This window comes from Serinus canaria, chromosome 6 (assembly GCF_022539315.1).
Source record: "Serinus canaria isolate serCan28SL12 chromosome 6, serCan2020, whole genome shotgun sequence".
Taxonomy (NCBI): domain Eukaryota; kingdom Metazoa; phylum Chordata; class Aves; order Passeriformes; family Fringillidae; genus Serinus; species Serinus canaria.
Window position 1 is genome coordinate 2,760,014 of NC_066320.1, and position 26,287 is coordinate 2,786,300.

At 53.8% G+C, this 26,287-nt stretch overlaps 1 protein-coding gene across 1 annotated transcript; it reads right to left on the reverse strand.

Moving 5' to 3' along the window:
- Positions 1-2,263: 2,263 nt before the first annotated feature.
- On the reverse strand, positions 2,264-25,486 carry PALD1 (phosphatase domain containing paladin 1). The gene is made up of 20 exons (XM_050976561.1): positions 25,363-25,486; positions 18,326-18,525; positions 18,094-18,196; positions 17,723-17,902; positions 17,479-17,643; positions 17,230-17,390; positions 17,014-17,089; positions 16,261-16,409; positions 16,080-16,176; positions 15,853-15,957; positions 13,405-13,500; positions 12,718-12,852; positions 11,027-11,143; positions 10,332-10,511; positions 9,648-9,845; positions 9,237-9,377; positions 8,586-8,657; positions 8,337-8,477; positions 4,690-4,845; positions 2,264-2,562 (listed from the first exon to the last, which is right to left on the reverse strand). Exons 2-20 carry the CDS (start codon positions 18,511-18,513, stop codon positions 2,413-2,415), a joined length of 2,610 nt encoding a protein of 869 aa, XP_050832518.1. The 5' UTR covers positions 18,514-18,525; positions 25,363-25,486; the 3' UTR covers positions 2,264-2,412.
- Between the last annotated feature and the right edge of the window lie 801 nt (positions 25,487-26,287).

Genomic DNA, 26,287 nt, shown 5'->3' on the forward strand with positions numbered 1-26,287 from the left:
GGGAAAAAGGAGACAAAACAAAGCCCCAGAAATGGGTGATGGCACCCAGAGCTGTAGGGATGCCCTGTGTCCCCATGGAAATGAGCTGCAGACCTGGGATCAGCACCAAGGGAGCAGGCAACCAGGCACAGACCCATGTTTCCTGCCCTGAACTCAATCCCTTAGCACTGCAGGCTGGGATTTAACATTTAACTCCCTACCCCAAAATAACCTCAGACCCCCTTGGCTGTACTCCCACACTCCAAGGTGAGGGAAGTGGAGAATTAGGAGTTAACTGAGGGTCAGGAACCTGCAGAAACTCAGTTTCCATGAAAATCAATGAAATTGATCAACGAGCTCTTGGTGTTTTAGTGTAAAAGTGTAAAAACACACTTTGAGCTTCTTTTTTTTCAGTATTTTAGTCCACACAGCCTCTTGCTGGTGCTTCCCTGGGAAGAGCTGCTGCTCCTCCAGGGAACATACCCCAGTGAGGTTGGAGGTCAGCTCATTAACACCATCCAATTAATAGCTGCTTTTTACCCTCCTGCCATGGGACACCCTCCACTAGCCCAGGTTGCCCCAGGCTGTTATTATATAGAACTTAAAATGTTTCATGTAATCAATATTTCTAGAATTTACATTGTATAGAATACTTCTAGAATGTGTATTTTCTATCACTATATGTAATAAAATGGGTGCTATGGACATAATATAGAGCATTTAAAATTCACAATATGCACTCAATAATGATTTTAGATTTTAGGTATATCATCTATGATACATAACCCCTTGTTTGCTTTGCCTCTGGCTGAACCCTTTCAGAATTGCCAATCCTTTTCCCTCAGAGCAGAAAATCCAGGCCATTCAGAGCCAGGTTTTAACTCCTCATCCAGGAGAGGCATCTGGGTTTCTGCCTCCCCAGCCTAGGCAAAAGAAGGAATAAACACAGCACGGTTGATTTTTCACATTCAAACACATTCCCATCTCCCAGGATAATTTTTTTTTTTAATTATGGTTTTTTTCCCAGGCAACTGCTGTAGCCCTGCTTTGGAAATCCCTTGTTAGGATGGTGGGAAAGCAGAAAGGAGCCTTTGAGCCCCTCAGACCAGGTGATGCAAAGCTGCAGCCTTCATTACCAAGATTAAAAGAGGCTGGGATTTCCTAAGCAATTAAAAACTCTGCCTAATTAAGACAGGGCTAATAGGCAGGACTTCCAAGGGCTGCTGCTGGGGCAGGAGAAGGATTTGCAGCAAAAGAGCCTGCAGGTAATTGCTTCAGTAAGGCAGAATAAATGGGGGTGTGAGGATAGAGAGGATGTGCTCTGTTAAAAACCAAACTAAGAGGGGGAAAAAAAAGGGGGAAAACAGAATCAACAGCCTCTTGAAATTACTCCATCAACTGTCTGACTGCATCAGCAGCAAGTTATCCAAACACTGCAACACTCTGGGAGGGGGAAAACACTCAGGCAGGTATTTCTGCCTGAAGAAAGAGAAGAAAAAATTAAAAGCACACCCCCAAATGTGCAGCTAAGCCAAGAAATAAAAGAAAATGAGGGACCCCTCGGGACCTGGGTCTGTCACAGCCAAGGCTGAAGAAAAAGCAGCACTTTGCTATTTTAAAACGTTGTTTTTCTTTCCAGCCTCCACCTTTGAATTTCTGCCACCTCCCGCCACTGGCAGCGGATGAAAGCGGCGGCTGGGACAGACGGACAGACAGCGTGCTCCTGCTTTTGTGCTTCCCATCCCACTCTCTCCTCCCTCCAAAGCCTTCCCCCTGAGCCCCTCTCACCCCACTGTGAGGCCAGCAGGGCACTGGGACCCCTCTTTATATCATCTCCTTTGGATTCGCTTCATTTTTCAGCCTTTCCTTAAAAAACAAAGGAACCCCCCCGGCATTAATTTTGCTTTTATGCCTTTGCTGAGCAGCTCAGCCCCCTCAGCACCACCCTGGCACTCAACCTGCTGGAGGCACCCCAAAACTGGGTGCCACAGCTAAAAGGAGTTGGGAAGAATCAACAAATATGCCCGAGCCCTAAAAATACCCAGGCTTGAAGTGACTGGGATTTCTGCGAGTCCTAATTCTGGCTGCTGGTGTTTATGGCTCCATGTATACATGGAGCCATAAAAATATAACCATATATATTTATGTGTATATAGACATGTACATGTGTGTGTTAATGCACATAAACACACCTCTGTGTGTACAAATATATAAATTTGTGTAAATGCTGCACTGCCTCGGGGAGAAAAAGGGAGGAAGGCATCGACTTTTAATTTACAACGTTTTTATTGCGTCCAAAAGAACCCCAGAAACCCTCCCATCCTAAGGCAGCTTCGAGGCTCGCCCCTCCCTCCCCACACCCTCAGATTTGGGGAAAACAGTCTTTTTTTCTTCGCTCCTCCCCACCCCAGAGAAAGCAGCAGGGGCCCCGTCCTACACGAAGTCCCCGCGGAAGGGCCGGGACGTGGCCCCCTGTGCCTGCCAGCGGCCCCGCAGCGTGCACAGGGCTTTGCCCTCCAGGCTCTCCAGCTCCGGGAATCCCAGCTGGTTCAGCACCTCGTAGACCCCAGCCACTGCTGCCACCTGGAAACAGAGGGACAAGGGACATTGGATCCCCCTCCCACCCCGGGGATGCTTTTGCCACCCTTTGGGGTGAAGATCCTCCCCCATCCCAGGAGCACCCCGTTCGCCTCCCCCAGCCCCTTTCCAGCCCCAGTTTATCCATTTTCTAAGCCTCTTCCTTGCTGCTGGGGTCAGCCATCGCAGGGTTTGTTGGCTTTGGCACCCTCCTGCCAAAAAGCTACAATGGCGCCTTGTTTTTGCTAAAAACGCAGGGATTATGCAGCGGGAAGGGGCGCCCCGGGGGTCAAAGGCTCCTTGTATCCACAGGTTGGGTGTTTTTCCCTCCCCTCCAGCAGACAGGGGGAGTGGGGAGGGGAGGATGGAAACCCCACACGCAGGAGATGTGGTATTAAAAGGGGCAGCACCTTTCGGGGGTGCACTCAAAAAAGATGCGGCACTAAAAGATGCTCCAGCAAAGGCGGGGACAGAGGGCAGATGTAAATCCACGGGCTGGAAATGCAGCCCCAAAAGGTGCAACCCCAAAAGGTGCAGCATGAAAAGATGCAGCTCCAAAAGGTGCAGAAGTAAAGGATGCAGCCCTAAAGGATGCAGCCCTAAAAGGTGTGACACTAAAGGGGCAGCATGAAAGGATGCAGCCCCAAAAGATGCAGGACTAAAGGATGCAGCCCCAAAAGGATGAAGCCCCAAAAGGTGCAGCACTAAAGGATTCACCACTAAGGGATGCAGCCCCAAAAGGTGCAACCCTAAAAAGTGCTGCATTAAAGGTGCAGCCCCAAAAGGTGCAGCACTAAAGGATGCAGCCCCAAAAGGTGCTACCCCAAAAGGTGCAGCATTAAAGGTGCAGCCCCAAAAGGAGAAGCACTAAAGGATGCAGCCCCAAAAGGATGCAGCCCCAAAAGGGTGCAGCCCCAAAAAGCGCCCCAGTAAACCCTGCTGCACTCAGCCTCAGGCCTCCCGCATCCAGCCACCAGCAAACATCCCAAATCTCCACAGGAGCTGCTCCAGCCCCAGCGGCGGCCGCCGGGCAATGCAAACTCCGGCATAACCGGGATGCCCTGGGGATGCCAGGGCGGGGCGGGCACCGGCGGCTCCGCTCCGGCCCCAGCTCCGCCCCTCCATCCCCGCCCGGCCGGCGGATCAAAGATGCCAAAAGGAATTAGCAGCGCCGGCCGGGAAGGGGGAGAAAAACTCTCTGCACCGTAATAGGAGCAAGAGATGGAAATGACAGAATAAATTAAAAAAAAACAAGTGGAATCATAGGGTACATCGATAGAAGTAATACAATAAAAGAACAAAAATTAGCATGGAAAATAGTAAGATACAGTCGTGCAATAATAAAATTTAAATAAATAAAAATAATTAAATGTAATAATAATGATGATGATGATGATAATAATAATAATAATAATAGATAATAGATAATAGATAATAATAGCAGCAGCACCAATATTAAAATTGCCACGTCCCCATCTTCCCCTTCTCCCCCCAACTCTCCTTTCATGCAGAAGAACCCCCCCAGGCACCAGCACACACACCTATGCCCCCCACAGCACTTGTACCACCTCCAAAGTCCCTTTTCCAGGGAAATTTACAGACCATCCCCAACATTCCCATTCAAATCAATGAATCCTAAATAAAGCTGGCACCTACATCCCCCCCCAAGCAGGAAATATGGGTAATTTAGGGTCTCTTACCCAACCCCCCATTCCATAAGGATCATTTAGGGTCTCTCACTCACCACCCATTGCATTTTTCCAGCTGGTTCCCAATCCCCTTGGATATCCAATGCCACCATCCCACCCTCCCATCCCTGTGCCACCTGTCCTGGCCAGGCAGGTTTGGCTGGTGGCCCCCCCAGACCCAGATGCTGCAACCACAACAAAAACTCAAACCTGGGGAAAAGAGCAGGTTTGGGGTGGGAGAGCTTCCCCTCCATGTGGTGGGATGCCAGTGCCAGTGGGATCTCCAGTGGCTTTCCATGAGAGCCACCAAGCCAGGGAGCAAAGGGACACAGATGATGCCCCAACCAGCCCGGAAATCAGGTGAGAGTTAAGGATGGGTGCCTGCTTCCCAGTAAACTCCCGTATTCCCCCATAAACACCAGGTGGCAGCCTGGGAAAGCCTCACCTCACGCATCCAGAGGCTGAAGGGCCTCTGCCAGGAGTCCTTCTTCTCCAGGTGCAGGTAGGTGTTGAAGAGGATGAGGAAGATGTAGCGCTCCAGGTACTGCAGGCTCCTCAGCTGCAGCGTCCGCGCCTCCCGCTCATCCTTGCTCGACTTTCCCTGGAAGGAACAAAGCCTGCCTGAGGCACCTGTGGCACCCCCAGGCGAGCTCCTGCATCCCACCCTCAGGCACAGCCCTGGGAGAAGCCTGGGAAGGGCACAGGAAGAGGGAGGAACATTTTGGGGACAAAAATGAGCGCATCCGTCGAGCCCGCTCCTGCCGGAGGCTTGGCATTCCAGGCTCTCATTTCCTTGTGGTTTCCAGTGGGTAACAACATTCCCAGAGCTCAAAAATAGGTGAGGGATGGCTAAACCTGGAGGGCAGGAGCAGGAATAGATAGGCAGGTGCAAACTGTACCCCACACCATGAATTTTTGGACTGTAAAGCACTACCCCAGGGAAAAACATCTCCCGGGATTCAGCCGAGGAGAAGGAGAAGGAGAAGGAGAAGGAGAAGGAGAAAAGGAGAAGGAGAAGGAGAAGGAGAAGGAGAAGGAGAAGGAGAAGGAGAAGGAGAAGGAGAAGGAGAAGGAGAAGGAGAAGGAGAAGGAGAAGGAGAAAAGGAGAAGGAGAAGAGTTGGTGGCCATCACATCTCCCAGTACTACTTTATATATATAAATTATAAATATATGTTATGTTTTATATATATTCTAGTGCTCATGCATTTATTATTTCTACTTATTGCTTTATTAGATATTGTGTGTAATTATACAGTAATTTTTATTAGCATTATTATTGCCATTTTCTAAGCCCTGCAGGCTGCCCTTTCTAGGAATTAATAAATACTAATAAATCAGAGCCCTGATCCCACAGGCCACCCCAAAAAGCAGCAATTCCTCACTCCAGCTCTGCCTTTGGGAAAAGGTGTCTCCTCCACTTGTGTGTGCCAGTATTTGTAGAAAGCAAATCCTATAATCCTGTTATTTATCCTGGTACTGTATTACCCTATTTATTTTTCATTCTATTATCCTATTATTTACCATGTTGTTATATTATCCTACTTATTTTTATCCTATTATTTATTGTTTTATTCCATTATGTTTATTTTTCTTTTGTTACTTCTCATTTCATTCTATTATCCCACTTAATTTTCTTCTATTATCCAATTTTCTTCTGTTACCCTATTATTTCTCATTTTATTCTATTATCCTATTTAATTTTCTTCTATTACTCTATTACTTATCCTAGTTAATTTTCTTCTATTACTCCTCATTTTATTCTATTATTCTTTTTAATTTTTCTTCTATTATCTATTATCATCTTATCTTTTGTCCCATTATTTATATTTTCTTACATTTTCCTATTTTTTCCTCCCAGTTAGGGGTGGGAAGAGGTCTGAACAAACCAAACCAAGCCCCCCAAACACCTTTCCCTTCCCTTCTGTTTGCCCTAACCCTGAAAAGCATCTCCCAGCAGGCTCCCAAAACCCCAACAATTCCCACCCTTCTCTTCTCCAAGCTGCACATCACTGAGGAAAAAAAAAACCAACCAAAAAATAAATTAAAATTAAAGCATTTGCTCAGGGCCAAGCCAAATCAAATGGGATGGATGGAGCAGCCAGGAGGCTCTTCCTTGAGCAGAGGGAGTGGATGAAGCCCTCCTTATCTTGCCTTCCCACCAGGATGCCAGCCTGGAAATGGGATACAGCCCTGACAGCCAAGCAGGTGAAACTCCTCACATGGCCACGTGCCCATTGTAAAGGAGGGAAAGCCAAAATTAAATTAAATTATTTATCCTGAATAAAGAGAAATTAATGAAAAAATAAATGTGACTATAAATAATTAATAATCCCTACATCTGCAAATAGTTAGGTCTCCAGAGGTTTTCTCTCCCAGCTCCTCAAAAAACGCAGAGAATCTCAGGAAGCAAATCCCCAGGGAGCTGCAGATGTTCCTGGGTGATTTTGGTTTTTCTTCCCTCCATGGATCGTTGGCAGCCATTAATTGCAAACACAGATCAGTGGCAGCTGGAGCAAGAGCTGCAGTGAGGAATTCCCAGTGGGATGTGGCACAAACAGCTCCAGGAATAACACCAGGCCCTGGGCTCTGCCCTTCCAGGGCCCCGTGATTCAGCTGCACAGATTTGAAACCTCCCAAATCTGGTTAAAATAATCCTTCTTGCTTCCTCAGCAGCTCCAGAGTGAAACAGGGCTGTGGAGCACAGGCTCAGCTGGCCATGGATGAGTCCATTCCCAGGGGCAGCTCCCTTTCCCAAAGCTGAATCTCCTTCCCAAACTCTGAGGAGCCAGAGGAGCCTCTGGGGCTGGGAGTGGAGCGGGACAGAGCAGCCCTGCCCTCTGCAGGCTGTGCCTCGGGATGGGATAGTGGGATAATGGGATGCAGGCTGGACTCTGGGTGGGATGCAGGACAGCAAGGGACAGCACAGGATGTGAGGGTGACCGTGACCACAAGAGCCCTGATGTCACTAAGATATTTTCTGAAAAATCTCCTCATGGGAAGCTGAGAGGCCTCAGAAAAGAAATGTAAACAATCATTATCAGATTGCTTGGAATGTGGTCTGGAGATCTTTTACCAACAGGTGCATCTTTGATTGGTTCCATGTGGATTGTTTTTAATTAATGACCAATCACCATCATGAGGAGTCAGTCACCAGCTTTCAGGATCATTCTTGTTTAGCCTTCTGATCTCTCTCTTTCTTTAGTATAGTTTTTAGTGTAACATTTCTTTTAATAGAATAGGATATCATAAAATAATAAATCAGCCTTCTGAGAGCATGGAGTCAAATTCTCATCTCTCACCTCGTCCAGGGGACCCTCACAAACACCACACCCTGGCACCTCTCTGGTGACACACCAGGGACCTGCAGCCTGAGAAATGACCCCTGTTCCAGATTGCAAGATGTGTTCTGTTTGCCATCTGGATGGCAGTTGGCTTTTGTCCCACGTGGGCAGTTTTCCTTATCTCTTCCACACCCACTCCTCCCTCTGGGGGGACCCCTGCTGATAACAGGCTACTGAATGTCCCTGCATGGCTGATAAGAACTGCAGCATCCCATTGGGAGATGTGAGCCCAGGGGGAGGAGCCAAGCATTCCTACCCAGATATAATCTGGAGGTTCTGGAACACCAGCACAGCTTCTCCATGGGATTTCCCAGAGGAACAGCAGCTGCCTCTTCCACTGGATCTTCAGAGAAAGACTACACCCTTTTCCACAGGATCCCTGCTCCAGCAGAACCAACCTGACACTCCAGGAGCACTGCAGCCACAATTCCAATGGGACTGCTGCCAGCACCCTGACCCACAGGGTGTCAGGTTGTGTTCTGACTCTGCCAGTGTTGGTTTAGTTCACTGCATTGTTTATTTTATCCTTTTATTTCCTTCCCTAGTAAAGAACTGTTATTTCCTGCTCCCATATTTTTTGCCTGAGAGCCCCTTAATTTTAAATTCATAGCAATTCGGAGGGGGGGGGGTTTGCATTCTCCATTTCAGGGGAGGCTCCTGCCTTCCTTAGCAGACTCCTGTCTTTCCAAACCATCCCAGAGCCCGGGTGCAGCCCCTGGGGTTGCCCAGTGCCCAGGGGAGGGGGCTGACCTGGCGGAAGGTGCAGATGATGATCTCCCGCAGGTGGTAGTGCATGGGGGTCATGGTCTCGCTGACCGTGTCCAGGGCCATGTCCACCTCCTTCTTCATCTGGTGACCATCAGGCAGGAGCTGGACCACCTTCATCACCACCTGGAGCACAGGCAGGAGCTTCACCAGGAGCCTCCCTGCCTTGTCCCACTGCCCCTCCCAAGAGGCAGCTGGGGCTTGAGGGAGCAGAGGGAGAGCGCCAGGACTCACCTCGAACTCCCCCTTGGTGTACTTGGCGTCGGGCACACTCACGATTTCCTCCTCACTCATCTCAGGGATGCCCTGGGGTGGCCAGAGGGGAATGGGTCATTATGGGCTGCACAAAAATGCAGAGCCTGTGCCCAGCCCAGCAGGACCCCCAGCATCCCCCAGACACAGAAAATTTTACTCCTGCCCAAGGAGGGAGCCATATGTCTGGATAGACAGAGGACTGTTCCACATAGGGTGCCCAGAGCAGCTGTGGCTGCCCCTGGATCCCTGGAAGTGTCCAAGGCCAGGTTGGACAGGATTTGGAGCCACCTGGGATAGTGGAAGGTGTCCCTGCCCATGGCAAAGGGGTGGAACGAGATGAGTTTTAAGGTTCCTTTCAACCCAAACCATTCCACAATTCCATTCTCTCCCCTGCCCTTAACCCTTCACCCTGGGCAGGCAGCTCTCAGGAAGAAGGTAAACGCTCACCAGGGATCCACCCAGACTTCTGCTGCTCACTGGGAGCTAGGCACAGCAAATGACAACATACAGATGGCCACCCTGACCCTGCCCACACTCCTTCCAACCCTCTGGCTGTGACATAGCTGCCATGGGCTCTCCAGAGCTTTCCCAGGAAGCCCAGCAGGGGTTGTTGCAGGGCCCTGTACTCACGTTGAAGTGCCACAGGGTGAGGACAGCAATGACCATGGCCGTGGTGGTCCTGCCCCGGCCACTGGAGCAGTTGAACACAAAGGCTGCCCGCGAGTCCTCGGCCAGGGCGCTCTTCATGGCCTCCAGCAGCTGGTCAAAGTCCTGCCAGGATGAAACCAGAGGGTTTTTACGGATGCAGGGCTTCCTCACCTTGGGGTCCCCTTCGTCCTACAGCCTCCAAGTTGAACTCCCTGTTTCCTTGCTGCCAGATCCATCCTTGCCCACCTGAAGGCACTCAGCCTCTGCATGCAGCACCTCCTGGGGATACCCCCTGCCCTGGCAAGCACCCCACCAGCACTGAGCACCCAAGGGACATTCCTGCACAGCATCAGGGCTGGGATGGAGGCAGCAGCACCATCCCTCCCTAGGTACCTGCTCCCTGGGAGCACAGAAGTCAGGGATGGGGATGCGGCGGTAGGTGAGTCCCTGGCAGGAATTCTTCTGCTGGCTGAATATCTCCTGCGTGGTCAGGCAGCTCTTGAACATCCTCATCTGCTTCTCTGACTCCAGGTACACCTCCAGCCACTTCTGGCACTTCAGCAGGTCCCCCTTCAGGGCAGCCTCCAGTTTCTGCAGAGGAACCAGAAACCCTCACTGTAACACCCGCCCCTCCTAATTTTTAATTAGGATTTTAATCAATCTTTTTAGCGGCAGGTGAACACCCCAAACCCCACACCAGGTCCTGGCCACCAGTTCTGCCCAGGTGCCTCTGTGTTTGATGGGAGCCCCAGGAGCATCATTTCCCACCACGCCAGGCAGCTCCTCCATGCAGCCACGCTGCTGCTGGCAGCCAAGCTCCCCCCTGCCTGTCTCCCCTGGAAATCCAGCTGGGAACATCCGCTCCCCTTTCCCCAGATGCCTTTTACCCTTGCTCTCAAGGCATGCTATAAATTCTTCCAGGGTAGATCTCTGCTTTGCTCCCTTGTTCCCAAAGGAAAACAAAACCAGCAGCACCAGAGGGCGAGGAACTATGAAAGCAGGAACTATGAAAACCTGCAGGAATCCCCTCTGAGGGTTCCTGGGAACCTCCACAGCACCCCACCTCCCAGAGCTCACCTCCAGCTGCTGGGGCGAGGCAGCAGGCACGGGGATCAGCTCCTCCAGGAGCCCAGGCTCCCTCAGGGTATAGATCTGCTCGTTGCCCTCCAGCACCGCTTCCTCCCGCAGGTTGATCCAGACAATGCGCGAGTGCTTCCTCTTGGCATCCGTCAGGTACCTCAGCACGCTGCCCAGGCTCTGGGAGAAGGGTGGGCAAGGGTGATGGGAGGGCTGGGAGCCACCATCAGGACCCTGCCTGTCACATTCACATTTTCTGGAAAAATCCCTTTGCCCAGGATTTTTCTCCTGGGAAGCTGAGAAGCCTCAGAGAAAAAGGAAAACAATTCTCATCTCATTCGCTTCTGCTGTGTTTTGCTGCTTTGGAATGTGTTTGGAGATTTTTTATCCAACAGGTGGCTGTTTCATTGGTTTCTGCTGAGAATTGTTTTGTCTCATGGGCCAATCAGTGCCAAGCAGTGTTGAGGCTCTGGAGAGAGTCAGGAGTTTTCATCATTATCTTTTTAGCTTTCTGTCTGTATCGTTCCTGTATTCTTCAGTATAGTTTAGTATAGCATTCTTTAATATAATACAGTACCATAAAATAATAAATGATCCTTCTAAGAACATAGAGTCAGATTCCTCATTCCTTCCTGCCATGGGGAACCCCAGAAATACAACACCTGCCCGACGTGGGATGGGGTGGTGTCCCTCACCTTGGAGCTGGGCTGTGCCGTGCCATAGACGGGCATTTTGGGCACCCTTCGGAAGTTGGCCACGCTCATCTCCTTGGCAGTGCTCAGCACATCCGGGCAGAAGCGCTCATCCGCCACCTGGAACAGAGCAATGCCCAGGCAAGGGGTGCCCCTTCCCACCCTCAGCTCTGCAGCACACCACAACCCATGGGCCCTGCTCAGGACAGCCCCCAGACCTCTTTCCAAGAGCAGCATCCCGGGCTCAAAGCTGCATTTCCAAGGTGGGACAGGCTCTTTATGGAGCTGGCTGAGTTGAATTAATTTGCCCAGAAGAAGCCAGCTTGTACTGTGATGTAATGTGGCAACATGTCCTCCTTTTTTTCCTTTATTAACATTGCAACCTGCTCTCTGTCATCCATCTGCAAGGGCGTTGCAGTAAAGTGGAAAAATTATAAGAAAAAGGCTTCAAAAATCAGGCCTGCTCTGGCTGGCCTGTCATTTCTTTTAAGTCAAGCTAGCTAGCCCTTTGCAAGTTCCCATTGAAAGCAAGGGAGCAGTTAATTACCATAACAATCTATCCCTGGGTAAAAAACAACCAGCACCTGTATAAGCTGTTTTTACACAGTTAGATAGAAAAATTAAAATTACCTCTCACAAAAAACTTTTCCTGCATGTAGACATCAGGGGTTTGAGTGACCAATCAATATAGGGTGACAACTTGTTAATAACCAATAAAATAATTGGCAAGAAAGCTCCTGACCAACTGGAGTCACACACAAGGTCTGTAAAACTATATAAAAAGGAGCTATGTGACTAAAGAAAGGGCTTTTTCCCCCCATGAAGAAAATGGAGTCTGCACGATTTATTCCCAGACAAGGGCCCTTTGCAAACTGGCTGACAGAAGACAGCACGGGTTCAATCTGCATGAGACCACAGATCACTGGAGCTGCCAGCACTCACCTCCAGGAGTTGGTGACAACTCAGGCTAGCACATCACAGGCTTAGTGGGCTTTTAAAGGGGTTCTCCCAGCCCTCCACACCTCTGTGAGGGAGAGCACCCCAGGAAGGTGCTGCTCCCACTTGTGCAGTGCCCGCTTGTCGGAACTCAGGACATCCCTCTGGCTGCCCTGGATGGCTCCAGCCCCTGCCAGGGGACTCAGAGACCTTGGCACAGAGCCTGGGGCACCTGTGACTTTGATTTTGACCCATGGAACAAAACCCCAAGTTTATATGAAGAATTACAAGTCAAGAGAGTTTAAGTAGAATAATAGGTTGTCATGGGGTGAAAAACAGATTTTTGGGGTTTTTAGAATGGGGGATCAGGGTCCCAAGATGGAGGGATTTGGGTGTGCCCTGTCCTTCTTTCTTCTTCTTGGCCTCCATCTTCTGGGTGATGGTGGCACTTTTGGATTGGTTGAAGGAAGGAACTCACTGTCTAGCATAGGTGATGGGTATTGGGAAGTTATGGTAAATAATGCACAGGTAGTTTTTAGTATAAGAAGATAACACTGCCCTGAGTGTGCCTCAACCCCACCTGCCAGACAGACCTGCGGTGGGTCGGAGAAAGAATGTCACAGACAACAAAAAAATAAACAACCCTGAGAACGAGACCAGAAGAGCTCTGACTCCTCCTTCAACCACCAGGCTGGGAAAAGAGACTTTCTAACACCCCTGGGGTCCCTGTGAGCAGCAGCAGCCCCGGGAGCACTCACCAGCACGCGGGCGCCCTTGGTGACGAGCTCGGCGCCGACGGTGAGCTCGGAGCGGTTCAGGTCGGCCTGCAGCCGGTACAGCTCCGGGCGCCGGCACATCCACCTGCTGAAGCTGAGGGCAAAGCCCAGGGGGTACTGCCGGCAGGGGAGGCACCATCAGCCTGGGCTCTCATCCCCCTGCCCGCTGCCCCACCGGGAGAAGCTGCTGGGAGAACTCCAAGGGGGATGTTGGGGTTCGTTTGGAGGGGTCCCCTAAGCTCGGGGTTGGCTGGCAAAGAGATCCCCCAGGTCTTCTGAGGATGCTAATTAGGTGAGGGTTTATTGGGGGTCCCACCCCCGGGAGCAGCGTGGTTTCTGAGGGAGAAGGGAGGGAGGGGGAGAGAAGGAAAACTTGGGGAGAAAAGCGCCAAGAGCGTGCCTGGTCTCCCTCGCACAGCTTAACAGGGAGATTCAAGGTGGGTGCAGAATAAGACTTGGGCCAGTGGGATTACAGATACACAAAACTTCAGGGGAGGATCACAGGCTGGGAATAAACCCTACATTTTCCTTTTTGAGGGGTGAGACAGAGCACGCCATTTAAATAAATCGTAACACCACCGGGGGAAGCCCCTGCCCACCCGAGATGCAAGGGAGACAAAAAAAAAACAGAGGGCAAGGAAGGTTTTGGGTTGTTCTGGCGATTTCTACCTGCTCATGAAGGTAGTAGTTGAAGGCAATCAAGTAGAAATAGCGTTCGAGGCTCTGCAGAGTCCTCTGGAGGAAATACTCTTTGGTGCTGCTCCCCTGGAAGCAAAGACAAGGAACCTGTGATGCTCAGTGCTGACCAGCCCTGCAGCTCCCAGCAGAGCAGGAGGCTGGGAGAAAGCCCTACAGACACTTTGGAAAAATTTGTTTGATTTTTTTTTTAAAGAAATGTTTCCAGTTTCCCATAGTAAATGATGCCCAAAGGCATAAATTCACATTTCAGCTCAAAACAAAAGCTTTCCCTTAGCACAAAGACACACCTGGAGCAGTTCCAACCAGTCCATGCTGTCACAGAGACACACTGTCCAGCTGGGACATTCAAGCCCAAGGGGATGGGTCTGGAAAAGGCAAGGTCCTGCCCCCATTCCAGCCATCTCCATGGCCTTTGGATGAAATGCTCAGGCAGTGGCATCCCTGGGCAGAGAGGGCCCCATGCCAGCCACACACCCTGCAATATCCTTCAATACCAAGTGTCTCCCTTTCCCATGTCCAGAAGCATCCTGATACCTGTTTCCAGCAAGTTCTCCTCCTCTTTATCATCACCTCCACAACCCAGCATATTCTCCACCACAGCTATCCCCTTCCAGGGGGGAAACTCAAACCCTCGGGATTTTCCGTAATTCAAAAGCCTCATGGTGGCGGGGGGGATGTTTGTACCTCTGAGCATCCCATCCAACAAACCAACCTGGCACCAGGTAAGGAACACCCAGCATGGCATCCACAAGCATTTTTCCTTCCCAGGCCAGGATGGAAAACCCTGTAAGATGGGGCTGTGTCCGGGCTCAGCTCGGCGACATCCCTGACACTACGTGGCTGACTCATGAATATTTACTTGTTCTCCACAAGAGAAATCCGGCCTGCAGTCATTTATCAAGAGGAAAGGCAGTGGGATTTGCTCTGGAAACTCAAAACAAAGCCTGTGGGGATGGAGACGTGCCAGGTTTGCCGGCAGCACCGACAGCAGAGCGGTGCTGCTTCCCCAGCACTTGGATTCCTGAGAAAAAATCCCCCCCAGTGCTCCCAGCCAAGGCAAACCTCCCAACATTCCCCTTGAACACCCCGTGGGTGGAAGGGGGAACGATCCACTCGTGCTTCAGGTATCATGTGAGTCTGGCTGCTCAGCATCCCACGCCAGGATTCACCTGCACCCCCATCACTTGAGGGCTTAAATCTCCATTTTTGCCCCCAAAACCCAGGCAAAAACCCACAGACATCATTCCTCCGTGCCCAGAAAAGCCCTTTTTCCCCCCAGAACCAACCAGCTCACCCAGTACCACTCCAACACAAAGAAGTCCAGGCTGGTTTTCCGATGACTGAGCATTATCCCCTCTCCCCTCCTCACCCTCCATGTGCCCCCAGCACATTTTCCTGGCCCCTTGCCACTGTTTAAACCTGCTCTTGCTCCACAAAGACTTCAAATAAACACTTCTTGAGGCTTATTTACGGCAGTCCCCAGCCATTTGTTTTCCAGGAGTCCAGGATGACACAGAGCAGCTTTCCCCAGCAGGGAAAAGTCAGGGAAAGGCTTCAACGCAATGGGAAAATCCCCTGTCCCATGCCCAACCTTCCCCTGCTGTACAACAGAACCTGCCAACACACAAACAGCACACAACCCACCCTAAAAGGGAAGAGGGGAGTATAAAATTTGGGATTTACCACCAAAAAAGTGACAGTAAATGCCTTCTTTTCCTGTTGCTTAATCATTTTTATGGGTTTTTTTTTGCCACAGGGCACCTGGTTTAATACTGCTCTTTACAACCAGCTCTGGCACTTCCACTTCATGTTCAACATTTAAATGGGAAAATTAATCTCCAAAGAAACTGGGATCAGGGCAGCACTTCTACCTGAGCATCCAGCCTCCTTCCATCACCTGGTGAGGAGCCCCCTGGTTGGGCAGGGAAGACTCCAGCTTTCCAGCATGGAAAGCCACCCTGATGGCTCTTCAAAACAGCAGGAAAAAACATAAGTACACAACCAGAAAAGCCTGACCTTGGGTGACTGTATTTGCAATGATCCCTCCCAGCTCCCAAGGACTTTTACCATCCAGGCTGATATCGATTTTCCAATTTTAGAGCTGATGAAATCAGGGCACAGGATATTATTTGCCCCCAAGGTCATCTACCAGAAGCAGTAGCAAAGCCCAAACCAGTCTGTTTTCCCCCAGTCCCAGCCTGCTCCATTTTATGGCTTTTAAAACAACTGAGGGGGGAAAAAAAAAAAAAAAAAAGAAAGAGACACACCACAACCTTCCAGGTTTCATATCTCTGGGAAATCTCCAGCTCACAGGAAGCTTTGGGTTTCCAGAATTTACATTCTTCTCATCCCGGCGCAAAAACAGCTCAATAAATTTCCCAGCGCCGATGGCTCGCATCCGAGCACTCCTCTAATTACCTGGATCTGATAGTCCTCCCCAATCCCTTCCAGCTTCTTCTTGTACTCGTAGATGGCTTCCTTCATGTCGTGCATCTCCGAGCAGGAGGCGATGGCACCGTCCACCTCGGGAGGAGCAAGAGGGAAATTGCTCCATAAGCCTCGGATCTGGGGGTGAAACTCCATCCATCCCTCCCTCCCTCCCTCCCAACCACCCCCTTCTGGAGGGTTCACCAGCACCCCCTTACCTCCTCCACTATCTGCTGGCCTTTGGGGACCATCTCCATGAAGGTCTGGATGACCCGGAGCCTGTCCCTAGGAGATGTCTTGGGCAAGGGAGGGAAGCTGCGGTGGGAGAAGGAGGAAATCAAACCAGCCCCAGGGGGAATGGGCATGGCCCCAGTATCCCCCGGGGGCTGCTCCACTTACTCAGGCTTCTGGGCAGCTCCTCGGTGGTGGTGGAGGACCAGGGTGCCCATGGCCATGGCCAGGTTGGTCCTGCCCACGCCAGTCTGGCAGCCAAAGAGCAGCGCGGGCGGGGGTCTGCCGGGGTCCCGCAGCAGCAGGCTGGGGCTCTCCTAGGAGGGAGGGACACAGGGATGGAGGCATGGAGACCCCAGCGGCCTCCAGGAGAGCCAGGTCTGCCCCATCAGTGGCTGGGGTGGAGGCCATGCCCAGGCATGGAGGGGTGGGTGGCACCTCCCTTTTGCTCAGGGGATGGGGTGGATGGAAAAGAGGACAATGGGTGGCCCACCCACTGCATTCCCCTGGCCAGTGCCCTCTCCATCCACCAGCCTGTCCACCCCACTGGAGATGTTCCCACAACTCTTCCCCAGCCCACTGAGATTTCATCTTCCATTAAAAAAAAAGCAGCTCTGACGTGGAAAACCTTTGCACCAAAGGCAGATCATTCCTGCCAAAGCCACTTAGGAAAGAGCTGCCTGGAGGTGGCCAGGGATGGTCATTTCTAGCCAGGGGTAGGGATGAACTTCTGGACAACATGAACTTCTCCAGTAGGATCCTACAGCAAAGGGAATGGGATCTGCAGGCACAGGCACCCTCTAACAGGCAGAGTTAAGGAAAACCAGAAGATGCTCTCAGGCAGTCGTGGTCTCCACACAGCACAGGAGCAAACCCCACCCCAAGGAGGCCCCAAGGACCAGGCGCTTTCCCTCTGCTCACCCTGAGGCAGCGGATGAAAGCATCAAACTGCTCCTCCAAAGGGGCTCCCTCGGCGGGCAGGGGCAGCCGGTGGTACCTGCCGGGATGGGGACAGCCCTCGTGAGGACGGCACCACGGAGGGGCTCCATCCCCACCACCACCACGGGCGATAAGGGGTGCCAAGAGCCCGCACCATGCGTGAGGAGGAGGAGGAGGAGGATGAGGAGAAGGAAGGACCTGTAGGAGGGCTGCAGGAAGACAGGCCTGCGATAGACCTCGTCGGTGACCTGGATGTCCTCGTCGCAGTGCACGCGCACGGCGTGGGGCTCGTCCCGCAGCCGCTCGAGGTCGTTGTACACGTAGTAGACGCTCTCGCTCAGCTGCGCGAAGTCGCGGATCTAGGGCAGACGGGAAGAGCCCCGGTCACAAGCCCTCCTCTGGCCTCTGAGCCCCCTGGGATGTGCAGCCATTCCCGTGCCAGCTCACCTCCTTGCGGATGGCCAGCTCCAGGCTCTCCGCCCGCACGCCCCGCTGCAGGCGCTGCAGGTTCTCGTGGAGGTTCTCCTTGCCCCGGGGCGTGTAGGACACAAAGTCCCCCTCCAGCCGCAGGAACACCACGGGCTCCTCGCGGACACAGAAGAAGACACATTCCTGCAAGCAGCGAGGGAGAGGCTGTCTAAAAGCTCTGCTGGCTTTTTTTCTCGCCCAGTTCCCACCCCTCCCCACCAACCTTGTGGCCTTCTCTCTGCAGCTTCTGCAGCACGAGCTTGAAGCCGTTGAGGCTGGGCTGCCCCATCCCGAACACGGAGTAACCTCCCTTGGCCTGCCGGAAGTTGGGAGCGCCGCAGCTGCCAGTAGTGTTCAAAACATCTAATTTTCCATACACATCCCTGACCATGAAGTATTTCCCCTGCAAAACATCAGAACAGAGAAGGTGGGGCACCGGTGGATCTGAGCGAGGTGGGGCTTCCAACACAGCTGAGTGTAAAAGCGGCTTTTTCCATGTGATCTTCAAAATGAGCCCCCCTATAAAACTCCTGAGGTCCCCAAAGCCCAGGCTGAAATGAGCTGGGTGATGAAATCGGTGGCAGAGATGCTCACCTGCACCAGGTAGTGCTCCAGCGTGGCCTCAGAAATGCGTCCCACCGTGTAGTTGGCCTTCAGCAGGTCATCGTGGATCTGGAACTCCTCCCTGCAGTTGTACCTGCAAGAGCCACACGCACGCAGGTGGGTAAAGGGAAAAAAAACAATGGCATAGGTCAAGATCGAAACAAACCCCAATATTTAAAGAAGGTGGAGAAACCCAGAATTCTGGAGGCTGCTGGGGACTTACGTGATGACCACGGGCGCCACTTTGTTGGTGATGATGGACTTGGCCTTGCTGTTGTGGAGCCCCAGGGTCTGGAAGGAGTGGATGCTGAGGGAGTGCTGGTCCTCCATGCTGCCGTCTCCCGGCGCCCGGCTCTCCAGGGGGGATGCCGAGACCGCCTGCTGTGCCGCGCTGGCCGTCGTACCCATCATCCGTGGGCAGCTCTGCCGGGACGGGCAGAGAGCACAGGGAGGGAAGGGGGGAAAGCAAAACGAAAAACAAGGAGGTGGGGGAAGAAATAAAAGGGAGGAGGAATTTATTTCTCCGCCGCTCCTGATTTAGGATGGGAAAATCCCAGGCAGGCACAGGGCAACCCCCTGCTGGCAGCCGGCCAGGGAGGGAGTGCTAAGCCAGCCCTTTCCCTCCCGCTCCCACAAAAGGCTTCCTTCCTGCCTGCCATGCAGCTTGCTCCATCGGGGAGGTGAAAGTAGGGCTGAGGAGGGAGGGGGGGAATTGAGGGCAAAACGCTGGATCCGGGTCCCTAAAATCTGCTGAGTCAGCACATGGCACAGCACAGAGCCTGGTCCCCTGCTTTCCCAGCACCCACAAACCACTCCCGAGTCTCTCCCCACATGGAAAACTCTGGAACAGAGAGCACATGTTACTGGGTGTTTTCGGGTGTGTGCCAGCCTGGAAGCTGCCTGCAAAGCAGCCGGTTATCCCCATCCCGGGGGAGCACCCAGGGCAGGCAGGGACCCCAAAAGCAGCCCCCGCTCCATCCCCAGGGAGCTCATCCCTGAACAGGGATGGAATGAAAAGGGCCAGGCCTGGCGGCGGCCAGGAGGATCCCGCCACACTCCAGCGGGCTGGGACAATGAGCCGACTGTCTGCGCCAGCCAGGGCCGGATCCCGGCTTCCCAACAAAGCCAGAGATGGCAAAGGGGTAGCCTGGAAAAGACAAGAACTCTGCCCACTCCTAACGAGACAGTCCCCAGTAAAACCTCCTTTGTGCTGCATGGGAATAACCCTGGCAGCACCCAAAAGGGGATGGTACCTGCTCCGAGGCGATGCTCAGCGCCGGGAATACCGGGAATGGCTTTAACCCAGCCCTACAAACCCTTCTGCAGCTGCTGCTCCTGCCTCACAGGCAGCTCAGGATCAACCCCTCGCTGCAATCCCTGCGAATGTGATGCCCCCAGCAGCTGCAAATGCTTCAAGTGGGGGGAAAAGCCTGCGGAAAATGTGCTATTTCTAGACCGCTGTGCCCAGGCACACATTTTCCCCTCCTCCCCATCTTCCTTCCCTGCTCCACGGAGAACTTGTTGCTCTACTGTGAATTTTCTACACCATTAGGCAGCCTGGTTTCTTTTACACACAAGAGCAGAGGCGGAGTGGGGGGGGGAAATAAAAACAGCTGTTTCAGGTCACTGCCATTTCTCCAAAGTTGTCTTGAGTGTTTCTTTCATGGAAACACTGTGAGGGCAAAAATAAAGCAAGAGAAAACAAAAAAAAAATAGGGAGGTTTTGAGAGTTTCAGAGCAAGTGCTCGAGGCTTTGGAGAGCTCAGGCAGCAAGCAGCAACGGGGCATCCAGCCAGGATGCTTTTTTTCCCTAATCTTGCTCAGAATGGGTGCATCTTTTCAACAGAGGGCTGGATCGATCCCTCTGGGTTTGCTCCAGCCATCCCCATGCTGCAGGATGGAGATTCCACCCCCCAGTTCCAAAGCAGGCAGCCCCTGGATGTCTTTTGTCTTTCTCCCCTCCCCAGGGGCACCTACTTTCACCCTAAAACCCCCAGGGATATTTTCTTTTCCCGACAAACCACACCAAGAAATAACAGGCACAAAAGACGCCGGGCAGATTTGGAAATTGCCTTCCAAGCCACAACATGAACAGAGAGAGGAAATCACATCTCAGCTTCTTCCCCTACTCCCTGCTTAGGCTGGGCAGGCAAAACCAAGCAAGAAAAGTACCGAAATTACCCAAAGTGGGTGCTGAGGGAAGCCAAGGGCTGCTCTAAAAAGCCACGGGAAGAGGGAAGAGCTGGTGTTATCCAAATGGGAGCAGCTATTTACTGGTATTGCTGCATCTGTTGGGAGCAGGATGATTTACACCCCTCCAGTGCCCACTCTGCAAGCTGGGACACAAACTGGGATGGGCAGGGAAGCAAAACCCTACCCCAGGAAAACAGATAAAATTATCTTGGCTGAAAACTTTACCAAATATTGCTGGTGGCTGCAATGGGAAGAGATGCAATGAAGCCACCATCACAGGCCAGCCAAGGGAAGCAGGAGCCCAGAGCCCATCCTGGCTGGGACCAGCCCACCAAAGGGCTCTGGATTAGCCCAAATATCATTGTTTTCCCCATTGCTGACCACAGATGGCAAACACCAGGAGATGTTCCTGCACTGGAACAGGACGCCCAGAGAAGTTGTCGATGCCTCTCAAAGTGTTCAAGGCTGGATGGAGCTTGGAGCAACCTGGTCTAGTGGAAGGTGTCCCTGCTGATGGCAGGGGGGGTGGAACGAGATGATCTCTAAGGTCCTTCCCACCCCAAACCATTCTGGGATTCTGTGATTCCAGGTTAGGAGGCTGGGAAGCAAGCCACCTGGATTTTACAATGTCATTAGCCATCAGCTGGCATGGGCTGGTTTTGGGCAGACCTTCCCTTTCACCACACTGTATTTGGGGGTTTCCTTCCTAGGAGAGAGAGGACTCAGAGACAGCATCCCCCTGCACAGCATCCTGGCCTCCTGTCTGCACCTTGTCCTTCTTTTTTGGGGACAAACCCCAGAAACGTTCCCTCAGCCAGCAGCTCATCCCTTCACAGACCCCAAAGCCAAGCCTAAGATCAATCACGGCCAAGGCTCCTGAACAAAGAGCCCATTTTCTCCCCAGCTGCCAAAAGAGCCAACACCCTGCACGAGGGCATCCCACCAAACAAACCAGCAGTGTTCCTCTCCAGGTGTTTTCCCTAAATTCAAAGCGCTGCCCGTTAATTATTCTTGCTGCCTAACGAGAAAGCAAAGCCTCCGGGTGGGTAGGGCAGAAGTGCATCCCTTCCCCTCCAGACCCTGCTTCAAACCACCCAGCTCTGCCAAGCCTGGACAGGGAATACCAGAGGAGCCACCGGGAGCATCCCAAGAATTCCACTCGAACACGCCAAGGGATCCTGTGCGTGCGGATGCCGCAGCCTCTCCCACAGGAGCCACGACGCTGTAACAGCGCTCTGCCCTCCTCTTCCCACCTCTCCCACCCTCCACCCTGCCCAGGGGTTATTCCCACACCCGAGGACCTGGAGAGGACTCAAAGCTGGAGCAAACAATGGACTAAATATAGTGGGAGGTGGTCAGGCTGCAGCTGCAGGATGCATCTGCCCCGGCCACCGCGCCGAGGAGGAAGCGTGCACTTGCCTGGCCGCCTCATTGTCAGCAGGAAATAAATCAAATAAATCTCCTTCCGTGCATCCTCGAGATATTTTATAGCTTTTAAAGCTCCTTTAAATGAAAAGCAAAGCCCTTTGGGAAGAAGCAGCAGCAATGGCAGCATCCTCCTAATGAATCCATCCTTCCTCGGCGTGGGGCAGCCCCTGTGGCTCTTCAGCGTGGAGTCGGTGTGGATGCATCCTCAAGGGATCCAGGGGCACCCCTGGAGCACTGCTGAGCCAAGCAGAGAGGCAGGAAACACCTCAGGCCAGCAGGAAGCTCTGGTGTGTAGCCAGAGGGGCATCACTGGAGGCTGGAGGAAGCAGAGCTGGAGCTGAGCCCCCCGCCCCGGCGTGCTCTTTAACCCTCTTCTTCAGAAAAACAGCAAAAATGAAATCACACACCAACAGCTTCTCTGGGACAGCCTGGAGATATCCCAGAGCAAAGGCTGCATGGGAACCAGGCTCCTGTTGTTCCAGGTGATGCCGGAAGGAAGCGGCTTGGCCTCTTAAAAGCACAGAACAAAACAAAAAATAAAGGTGAGAAATAGCACATTAAGCTGCAGATGACTTGGATTGTCTTGTCCACCCACTGAGCTGTGAGGGTAAAACAAGGCAAAAAACCAAAATGCCTCAAATCAACCTAAAAGCACTTTTCCTGCATCCAGGGGCAGGAAAAGGCCCTGGAAAGGCAACTTTGCAGCAGACAGCTCTGTTTTTACAAGCCTTGACTGATTTATTAACATCTTTAAAGGAGCAAAAGCGACTGCCCTCCATCCTCATGAGCTCCTCGGAGAGCTGGTGGTGATGGCCAAAAATATAACAAAAAAGCAGCATTTCCTAGAAAGTCCAGAGGTATTTCCCAGTCAGGCTGGGATCTGTGCTGCCAATCCCCCCACCAGCATCTGCTGAGTACCACGGGAAAGCATCAGTGGGATGTCTGCCCCCAAATCCAAGCAGGAGCATCCAGAATAATGAGGATCAGGCATTTCACCCCCCCCCCCACCAATATGCTCCTGGTTTTTGGCAGAAAACCGAGTGCCACATCCCCATCCTCCATGTGAGGACTTGCCTTTAGTTACTTAAAACCCCCCCACCCTGAAGCCAGATAAGCTGTAGGAAACAGGGAATGGAGGAGAAAAAAAGTCACCCAAAAACAGGGATGCCAGTCTGCTCCCCCCCACGAGGAGGATGCTAGTATCCATTGGGAATGGTATCCAGGCTGCAGCCCCTCTTCACAAACCTGGATTGCATTATTAATCAGCACAACTAACCTGCCTTGCTAAGCACAGCCTGGGAGGAATTACATTCCTGGAAGAAGCGTTGGATGGGGCTTGGAGCAACCTGATCTGGTGGAAGGTGTCCCTTCCCTGGTGGAATGGGATGACCTTTAAGGTCCCTTCCAAACCATTCAGTGGCTCCAGGGTTTTGCAAAGAGCCCACCTGTAACTGCTGCCTCACACCCCACAGCTCTCAAGGCCCGCTGGCAGGTTCCATCTGTCCCTGGGGTGCTGCTGTTTGGGCAGGCAGGAGATGCTTGGGCTGCCTGCTGTTGAGGCGAGGGGTTTCATCAAGGAGCAGCGATGGAAAGAGGAACAAAGCACCAGCGCTGCCAGCTGTGCCGTCAGCTCGCTGCCACTTGTTTCAAGGTCTGCCTGAAGGGTTTCCTTCCAGTAGCACAAAGCAAAAAACAAAACAAAAAAGCCGTAAAACGTGAAGATAAAGGCTGGGGGCATCTCCAAAGAGACCAGCGACCCGTGGGCAAAGCTTTTGTCCAGCGCCAAACAGTCCCCAGCCTGCCAGGAAGCTCCACAGCCCCACACCCAAACCAGACCTGCCAACCTTCTCTCTGTGGTGTGACCCCGCTCTGGCTGCCAGGGGGGAGCGGGGTGTCCCCAAGGCTGGGGAGCTCAGCCTGTCCTCCCCAGCACAACCCCGGCATGGCCAGTGCCACGCGGAGCCGGCCGGGGCGTTTTGGGAAGGCCAGGGCTGTGATTTTGTGCTATTCATAGCAAACCACGGCTCCCCTCCCAACGCGGGGAAGGCAGCCGGAGCAATGGGACGGCTCCTTGTGCACGGGGCCGCTTTTCCACGCCGGGAAGCGCTGCAGACCACACCTTTGCCAGGACAAGCAGCACCTTATGCGCGCCAGCAGCGTGCGGTGGGATGCAGCAGGACTCGGAGCTCACAGACCTCCTCTCCCCCCGCCCCGCTCTCTTAATAAATAAAGCAAAAATCAAGCAGATCCCAGGGGAGTTTTGCTCGCAGCAGAGACCTGCCCGTTATTTTTAGGCTCCGTGCAAAGACATAATCACTTCCTGCCTTCCAGGAAGGAAATGTCCCACCACCGCTGCCTGGCTGCCTCCTCCTCAGGCAGTGCCTGCCTGCTCCCAGCCCAGCCACCCCAAAACCCGCTGTTTTCTTCCATCCAGGGCAGAAAAAACAAGCTCGGGACGTGAGGGGTGCCACGGCCGGGAGCGCTGCGGGAAGACGAGGGGGTGTCGTCTCCCCCAGCACTGAGAGGATGCACCGGGCAAAGGGCAGGGAAGCAGGTCCGGAAAAGTCCGGCAGCCATCGGAAACGCAGCCTGGATGAGTTTTCTGGAAGTTTTCAGCCCCGAGGAGCTGGGCAGGAGCTCAGCGGGTGTCCCAGCCTTGCTCCCGGGACATGCTCTCGGGTGACTCGGTGCCACAGGGGCCGGGAGCCCACCGGGCTCTGCGCCATCCATCCCCCCACGTGCCAGCGGGAAGGAAGCCCATCCCAGCCTTCCCGCTCCCGACATGGGAGGCTGCCCTGCCAAACCCCAGCCCTCGGCTACATCTGCTCCTCTTCCTCCTCCATCTTCATCCCCCGGTCATCCCGCCCTTCCCCGCTTCCAGAGCCTGCTCCCCGGGCGGCTTTGGGGGTGCGAGGGAGGCACAGCCCAGAGATGCAAATCCCAAACCTCACTCTGGAGCCGCAGCAGGCACAGCCGGCACCGGCCGACAGCCGTGCTGGGCTCCCAGCCCGGCGGGGCTAGCTTCCAGGCCAAAAGAAGGAGAGAAAAGCCCCTTTTAAATAGGAAACGCAACTCAAAGGCAGGAGAGATGGGAGGATGCCATGCACGGGGCGCATGCTGGGCCTCAGAACTAGCGATCCATCTATTTTCCAGAGGTTTGAAGCCCAGCCCTGGCTCCGGATAAACCCTCCTCGCCATGGCTGGGGAACCTCATGGCCACGCTGTGGGGTCTCTGCTCCGGGGGCAAAACAAACCTTCCCCCATTGTCCCGCCTGCCTTGGCTTGGGGGGCGCGGCCCGCCCAAGAAGCCCCCCGGGTGCCCACCACAAACCCCCCGGAGGGTGGGGGGCACCCTCGAGGGCTGCTACCGTCCCCTCCATCCCCTTCCCACCGCACCGGGCCGGGAAACGAACCCCCAGCAGCCCGGGGAGGGCATGAGAGGGGCAGCCGGTCCCGGGGTGGGGGGCGGATGCGCGGTCCGGGGGTGGCGGGAGGCTGCCCGGGATCGGCATGGGGCGCGGAGCGGGGCAGGATGCCCGGTGCCGGGGCTGGAGCGGGGGAACACCCAGTCCCGGGGCTCAGGGGGAGAATGCCCGGCTGGGAGAGGGGGGATGCCCGGTCTGGACGGGGATACGGTACCTGGGGGGCTCCGGGTTCAGCTGCCGCGCCGGGCCGGCCGCGCCGTCGGGCGCCCCATGGGGGCGGCGGGAGCGGTGGCGGGAGCGCAGCCCCGCGGCCGCGCCGACCGCCGGCGCCTCGGCGGGGGAGGGACCGGGGCGGGCACCGGGACGGGGCCGAGGGGCGTCCGGAACCGCCCCCGCCTCGGGAACACGCCCCCTGCACCGCCCCCTGCCCCGCCGGGACACCCCCGGGCCGCGACACCGGCACCGCGGGGACACCCGGCAGGCAGCACCCCCAAACACAGCCACTGTCCCCTTAGGGACCCCTAGCATGCATCCCCCATCACCGCGGGGACACCCGGCAGGCAGCACCCCCAAACACAGCCGCTGTCCCCTTAGGGACCCCTGGCACACAGCCCCATCACCGCGGGGACACCCGGCCCGCAGCACCCCCGTCACGCTGATCCTTCCGTCATCTCCTGGTGACAAACCAAAGAGGGGTTGGGACAGAGGGGGGACCGTCAGATGCCACCACTCCAGCCAGGTTTGCAGGTTTGGGGGCATCAAGGCACTGCCGGCACTTCTCAAAGCCAAAAAGTGCTTTTCCTTCCCAGACATGGGAGACATGGAAGGCCAATATCCCATCCAGCTCTGCCCTCTGGCAGTTCAGAACCACTGCCCCTTGTCCTGGCACTCCACACCCTTATCTAAAATCCCTCTCCAGCTCTTTTGGAGCCCCTTTGGGCACTGAAAGGGGCTCTAAAGTGCCCCTGGAGCCTTCTCTACATGAACACGCCCTGCTCTCCCATCCTGGCTTCATAGGAAACATCAGGGCACTCCCAGCTCCCAGAGCCATCCTTCCTTGCTCAGGCCACTCAGACTCCTGGGAAATAAGGCTGCTGCCCACCCACCCCGCTGCTTCCCATCACCCTACAGGGTGCACC

Coding starts and splice junctions, on each gene's coding strand:
- PALD1 (XM_050976561.1), bottom strand. CDS start 18,513: ATGATGGGTACGACGGCCAGCGCGGCACAGCAGGCGGTCTCGGCATCC. Junction 17,644..17,722: donor TGCAGAGAGAAGGCCACAAG/GTTGGTGGGGAG, acceptor CGCTGCTTGCAG/GAATGTGTCTTCTTCTGTGT. Junction 17,090..17,229: donor TTCCTGCAGCCCTCCTACAG/GTCCTTCCTTCT, acceptor CCATCCCGGCAG/GTACCACCGGCTGCCCCTGC.